This window comes from Panicum virgatum, chromosome 3N (assembly GCF_016808335.1).
Source record: "Panicum virgatum strain AP13 chromosome 3N, P.virgatum_v5, whole genome shotgun sequence".
Lineage (NCBI taxonomy): Eukaryota > Viridiplantae > Streptophyta > Magnoliopsida > Poales > Poaceae > Panicum > Panicum virgatum.
This window is the reverse complement of record NC_053147.1, coordinates 12,336,149-12,343,206: the sequence shown is the minus strand read 5'-3', so window position 1 is coordinate 12,343,206 and position 7,058 is coordinate 12,336,149. Positions and strand designations below refer to the sequence as shown.

At 44.1% G+C, this 7,058-nt stretch overlaps 1 protein-coding gene across 3 annotated transcripts; it reads left to right on the top strand.

The window, feature by feature from the left end:
* Nucleotides 1-3,048: 3,048 nt before the first annotated feature.
* LOC120664341 (probable tRNA N6-adenosine threonylcarbamoyltransferase) lies at nt 3,049-6,969 on the top strand. Of its 3 annotated transcripts, none has more exons than XR_005670842.1 (5): nt 3,049-3,686; nt 4,987-5,142; nt 5,227-5,629; nt 6,035-6,282; nt 6,585-6,969. XR_005670842.1 is itself a non-coding variant. In XM_039943507.1 (4 exons), the coding sequence occupies exons 1-3, from the start codon at nt 3,099-3,101 to the stop codon at nt 5,626-5,628; spliced, it is 1,146 nt and encodes a 381-aa protein (XP_039799441.1). In that variant the 5' UTR covers nt 3,049-3,098; the 3' UTR covers nt 5,629; nt 6,035-6,543. The 3 variants fall into 3 exon arrangements, 1 of the variants encoding a protein (XP_039799441.1); XR_005670843.1 differs by having other exon boundaries at nt 6,550-6,936; XM_039943507.1 differs by lacking the exon at nt 6,585-6,969 and having other exon boundaries at nt 6,035-6,543.
* Nucleotides 6,970-7,058: the final 89 nt, after the last annotated feature.

Here is a 7,058-nt window from a genome sequence, read left to right as displayed (position 1 = left end):
TTCTTCCGCTAGGGGACGGAGTATATTAGAGACCGAGGCTTCAAGTTTCTTGTTTATGCATGTATTCCTACAAAGGAGTTCAGCTAAAACAAACACCGTTGCTTGGATTATGCTAGTGGTATAACTAATTAAATGATTGGTATGGTTTTTGCCTATTAAAAAATTAGGGATAGCCAAGGAAAAACAAAGCTTGCTTCTTTGTGGTTCTAGGTTAATATTTGCTCATTAGAAGGCACATAAACGTCAACGATGTTTCCCATCTATGAATTGATTGAACCCACTAAGCCAATATTAAAGAAATTATTGAACCCGCTGCAATGTAAATTGTGTGACCCATGCTATATATCACATATATATTCATGGAATAAATTCAAAATAACTTTTTCTGGAACCGAATGTTAAGACGCACTTTTATGCTTTTAAGTGGAAGGCGCCACTTTCACCTTCACTACCCCCATGTCCTTGTGACGTCCCGCCTCCCAGTCCAATACAAATCATTTTCTGCATATTTTATCCTCACTCGTGCGCATCTAGAATGAATTTCCTAGTCACCCATCCATCTCAAAATTGCTCCAGATCAAGCATTGCTTAACCTCAGAGTTTTTTGAAGATTGGCTTCCGGAAAATAAGTTGCAACTTGTTGCTATGAATATCCTATTAATTCTATTAAACACTTAGGTCGGGTCACAGTCCTTGTCTCTTTGGTTGATGAATTTCTCTTTACATGTTTATTCTACATACGTCAGGTTGTCAATACACAACTAGATAATTTGTAAAAGTTGCAGCATGCATATGAAAGTTACGAACCTTTTACATTTCTAGGGCAAACTGTTCTCTATCCATCTCTCTAATAAATCTGGGGGGTGAGTATCCCCACATGGCAGAAAGGGTAGGGGGGAAAAAGAATGGAGTTGAGGTCAGAGAAACCACGTCATTTACTCCCTTCTTTTTCCAGGACCCGTTTCTCAGCAACACAACAATGATCCGTGCACCTATATCTTTTTGCTGGAACGAAGTCAAGAGGCACCAACCCACCGCCCCCCTCTGCATCTCCAGATGCACGGCGATAAGCGTAAGCATGTATCAGAAATTCTCGTGATACTTTGACCCAAACGAAAGCGACCCATAGATGGGGATAATTCTAAACCCATGGGACTCTCCTCCGCTGCCGCTGCAGAGAAACGCCGGCGCCTCCCACCAACCGGAACCGAAGCTTCTTTCTTGACCCCGGGACCAAACAAGCAAGCCGAAGACCAGCTTAGCATTCAGGCAACTGCCGTCCCCCGTCCGGAAGCTACCGTTGCCGGCCTTCCATGCTGCTTCCTTCATTCCTCCGCCCTGTTGCCGGTCAGAGTTCAGATTTTAAAACGATGCAACGCGGGCAAGAAACACGTAGGAGCATGGCATGTGCTTCTGGTGTCGCCGTTGGTCTAGAAGTTCAGTGCCCGTGGGCGGGCCAGCATGGCCAGCATGTTCAGATGTCGCAAACTTGTCAATTTGCCATTGACCTTTTTTTTCTTTTGTGTAAAGATTACTAAGGGGAAATGAAATCGCACACGCCCAGTGATATTATATATAGGATAGGAGTACCCTGTGATCGTCGTCAGCTGCAAAGACGGCAACATCTTTCGCTTTCGGAGTCTGAATTTCTGTTGACGGGAACAGCGCATGGAGTGATTTTTGGCACCACAACCGGATGAATCTCGACACGAATCTCATTTGAATCGCCTACTGCTACACCCACCTTGGCAGTCATACATGATTCCTGTTCTGGAACCATCATATATTCATATCAGGGTATGGTGATTAGGAGACATAAACCCAATCCGCGGGCACACGACCTGATAAAGCTGTCGGTGCCCAAGAATCCTAGATTTCATCAAGTCAATAAAGGTGGGAAAGCAGATTAAAACAAGGTCAAGTCGTGCAAGGTTCCAGACTCTTAGAACCTTCCATCACATTCTTTCTACTTTGAATGGACAGAAAATACTAACAGAAGAGGTGGTGGTACTTCGCAGATAACCAAACTGCAGAGAGTAGTCTTAGAATGAAACATGTGATCGTTTTGGCATAGTCACATGATAAGAGTATGTAACCAAAACAACCGAAATATCGTCTTTATCGGTGGGTGCCGAAAAAAAACCTATGCCGGTTAAAAATTTCAGCCAAATTTGACCACTCGCCGAAATCAAGCGCCACAAGGCCCAAAATGGTATTCCCGCCGGCCAACTCACCATATAAAACCCCCTAAACCCTAAATCCACTGGATTTCTCTCCTAAATTTCCAAATCAACAGCTTCGTTCGTTCCCGGCGCCGTCACACTGCGCCGTAACATAAGTAAATCATTTGTGTATTATAATATGTGATATGCTGTTTTTATATTCAAATGTGATGTGGAGGGATTAGGGATAGGTTTAGCTGAAATGCTGGCAATATTTTTTTAAAAAAAATGAATTTGTTTAAATTTTGTCCGAAAATTCTCGAAATTCCCAAAAAATTTCATTTATCGGCAGGTGCCGATTTTTTTTTCTACTGGTAGAAAAAACCATGCATCGATTATGCGTGCTGAACACTACTACGCATCAACAACAAATGAGAGAGGGATGCGGAGGCTAGGGTTTTGCCGCTCTGAGAGACATTTCCTTCTCCTTTCATGCCAAATGAGCGAGGAGTAGTTGTAGTTCCCCGGTTGGGTTCCTCTTTCTGTGGTCGTCGTTCTATAGCTTGTTGGCCGTTTGTTTTGTTGGCCTTTTTTTCAGTTTTTTCAATATTTTTAGTTCTTTGTGCACTTGTGTAGTCAACTTCTATTTGACTTGCATCAAGTTGTGTCTATAACTTAATGAAAACGTGGTAAGGTATGTTCCAAAAAAAGAAAAAGACCGGGAGAGCGAGAAGGTGGAAGAACAAAGAAGCAAAGCTCCGACGCACGAGTGGGCCTATTTTGAGCTCATGGGCCCTCAGAGAGAAAGTTCAATAGGCCCAATGGGCCCGATTTCCGCTGCAGCTCCGCATTTTGCATTTGACTCGACCCGACTCCTCTCTCCACTCGTCGTCCTGCACAAACCCCCAAAACCCTACCGCCGCCGCCGCCGCCACCATGTCCTCGGCGCCGTCTCCGGCGAGCCGCCGGCCCCTGGGCCCGCTGGCGCTGGGGCTGGAGTCCTCGGCCAACAAGATCGGCATCGGCGTGGTCTCCCTCTCTGGCGAGATCCTCTCCAACCCGCGCCACACCTACGTGACCCCGCCGGGCCACGGCTTCCTTCCCCGCGAGACCGCGCAGCACCACCTGGTGCACCTCCTCCCGCTCCTCCGCGCCGCGCTCGCCGACGCCGGCGTCGCCCCCGCCGACCTCGCCTGCGTCTGCTACACTAAAGGCCCCGGCATGGGCGGCCCGCTCCAGGTGGCCGCCGCGGCCGCCCGCGCGCTCTCCCTCCTCTGGAGGAAGCCGCTCGTGGCGGTCAACCACTGCGTCGCGCACATCGAGATGGGGCGCGCGGTCACGGGGGCCGTGGACCCCGTCGTGCTCTACGTCTCCGGGGGGAACACGCAGGTCATCGCCTACAGCGAAGGGAGGTACAGGATCTTCGGAGAGACTATCGATATCGCAGTTGGGAACTGCCTCGACCGCTTTGCCAGGGTCCTTGAGCTCTCCAATGACCCTAACCCAGGGTATAACATCGAGCAGGTAAACTGTTCGATCGAATTCTGACTTGATTGTCCAGCAGAATGGTGTTTCAATTCTAGTTATAAATGCACAACTAGCACGAGGCCCTGTCACCACGTTCCACCGCATCACGGACTTGTTATATCGGGTGGCAAATTGGTCATGATTTATTGCATGAATGGGTTTGTATGAATGTGGGGTTGTCAGTGGGACTTTGGCACCTTTTGAAGTTGTTTACTGATCCTAGCCACTAGCATTTTATTGAACAATTGACCCACACAACGAAATTCTTAAGTAATTTTAGTTTTGCTGGCCACACATTTAGTGGCTGGTTCGTTGCCTCTGTCAAATAAGTCCTGCTGTTGTATGTGTTGTTCAGGTTGGGTGCATCCATGTATTGTTTGGTTGCTTAAGCACTTTAATCTGTATGGGAAAAATAGGAACTTTCATAATCTCAGGATGAGGCTATGAATGTCTTACAGCACATTCTTCTTCTGGATTGCTTTTTGCCATGTCATCAGGCACATCAATGCATACTAGGTTTTGATACTAATATTTGTGTCTGAAAGTCACAAGTGCATTCAAGTTATCCCTCTGCTGCATGCCATCATCAGATTAGCTTTGTTTTGGAGGTAGATCGTACTGGTGGCTTTACGTGCCCTCTTGTCATGTAGAGATGTGTATCAGGATTGTCTTAGGTATATGTAGGTCCTTAGAGTTGGTTGAAAGCACTGTAGGGAATGGGGAAGGGTAACGTGTAAATGGTCTGTGATCTAGGCAGTGACAATGTAATTTATATTGCTGTATGGTGTTATTCTTTCATGAAATCACCACATCCAGTGATGACATACCGAAGGGACTTCTGCGTGATCTAAATCACCATTTTTATCTTGTACAATTGTACTGCCTCTGGTCACAAATAACTTTAATTTTGGGCTGCGTGTAGTCAAAATGTTTATCTTTGATCACTGAAATCCTTTCAAATATTTTGATCGAAATTTTAAAGTTAGCATGGCTAGATTTATTTTTTAAAGTAGTTTCAAAATATCATAAATTTGATATTTTGCATAGATTTAATGTTAGTAATTAGTAGTAAAAAATAGTGTCTGGGTAACCGTGGCCTGTTCTGAACAATACTTATTTATCGCAGGATACTAATCTGATATATGCATTACTAGCTTTTCTTTTTCTTTCTTTCTTTTTTTGTTTTGAAGACATTTTTTTCTTTCAACAGATTTATGTCTTTGAGTTTGTACAATGCACAGTCTTTTCTCTTCCTTATTTTGCTTATTAATGTACCATATTTGTTTTCATTGCTCAGCTTGCAAAGAAGGGGGAAAAATTCATTGATCTCCCATATGTTGTAAAGGGTATGGATGTGTCATTTAGTGGCATATTGAGCTTTATTGAAGCTGCAGCGATCGAAAAGCTTAAAAATAATGAGTGCACACCAGCGGACCTATGCTACTCACTGCAGGTACCAGTATACTCTTAAACTCCTTTTTCCTTGTGGATAATAATTGGTTATGCACGATGCTGATGAAAGTCATAAACTGCCCAGGAAACTGTCTTTGCCATGCTTGTTGAAATTACTGAACGTGCCATGGCACATTGTGATTCAAAGGACGTTCTTATTGTTGGTGGTGTTGGTTGCAATGAACGTTTACAAGAGATGATGAGGATTATGTGCTCAGAAAGAGGGGGTAGGCTGTTCGCAACTGATGACCGCTATTGTATAGACAATGGGGCAATGATTGCATACACTGGTTTACTGGCGTATGCACATGGTGTGACCACTCCCCTGGAGGAGTCAACATTTACACAAAGATTCCGAACTGATGAGGTCCAAGCGATTTGGAGGGAGAAGGAGATGCCTGTGTTGAGTAATATCCATGCAGATGCAATGGCTGAAGTATCCAAGGATGAAGCCTCTATGCCAACTCCAATCATTGTAGATTCCTGAGGTAAAATTGGCTTTTATAATTATGTCATGTTAATGTTACTTTCTTAGGATAGCTGATGTGATTGTGATCTAAACTGTTGGAGACAGTCCCTCGTATGCCACTGAATACTTGACAGTTCTACATGACGATGACATGTGGGGTGGGATCCCACCTCCAAGGCTCCAAGTTGTGAGAGTTCCCATGACATATAGAGTACACCAATTGTATACTGTGTTAGTTTTAGTGGCATGCAGAGGAACTCTATCCCAGTGCAGAGAGCATTATTTAACTTTTTGAACAACTCCATGTAACAAAAAGAAACATATTATTGGGTTATAGATCTTCAATACTATGCATTTCCTCTCGTATTGTGCTTTTGAGCTGTCAGAATCTGGCAAACTAATGGTTGTTTCTTTTCTGTCACAGGTAGTAAATGCTTAAACAGGAGAGTGTAGGAGCATGCATGCATGAGATGCCTTTGCTTGCTGGTTTGGAGGAAGCCTCGAGGCTCATGGCCGGCGACTAGTACTACCGCGTGGTAGTATGAGCCTCTCAGTTGCAAAGCATTTACAGCAAGATACTGATCTGCAACCTGGTAAAATGAATGTGTTGTGCTCCTATGCCACATTCGCACGTGCCAATAGCTGACAGTGATCAAACTCAGCAATATTCTGGTTAGTCAAGACTTTTTATCCCCTTCGCTTGACCCTTACCGACCGTTTGTTGTAAAATGTAAACTAGTCAGTATCATGATCAGCCAAGCTAGGGTAACTCTTAAGTTATTACTTACTCGAGTGATGCGGTGATGGTGTATTGGTGCTGTTTCGGTTTTGTTTCCACGGATTGTGTACAGATTGCGTTACACAGAAGCTAGTTGTCCGGACGCGTATATTGATATCTTTCTGTTGGGCAGTGACCTTTATACCTTATCTTTCTGTTAGGCGGTGACCTTTTTACCTCCCATTACGTTATGCAGCTCATGGTATGCTGGTTGCTGGACGTGCCTCTTGATGCCCAACTGATTGTGTATGGCAAATTGGCAAGTGGGTCCTGGTCCTGGTATGCGTGGTGGCCACGCCCCCCGGATTCTGCTTGTATGCTGGATTTTTTTTCAACCTGGTATGCCAACGTGGTGGTCACCAGGTTGCTTTTATGCAACCTGTGATGGATTTTTTTTGTTCATTATGCTGTGAAGTCTAACAGATGTCTTGTAAGTCTTCGGGTGTGTTTAGTTTGCGAAAAAGTTTGTGTTTTAGTATTGTAGCATATTTTGTTGTTATTGTTTAATCATGGACTAATTAGCTTTAAAAGATTCATCTCGTATGAAAATTATTAAATTATGTAATTAGTTATTTTTTCAATTGTTTTAATGCTTTATGTATATGTCCGAAGATTCGACGTGACGGGTACCGTAAGAATTTTTTTGGGAACTAAAGATGGCCTCTTTTGA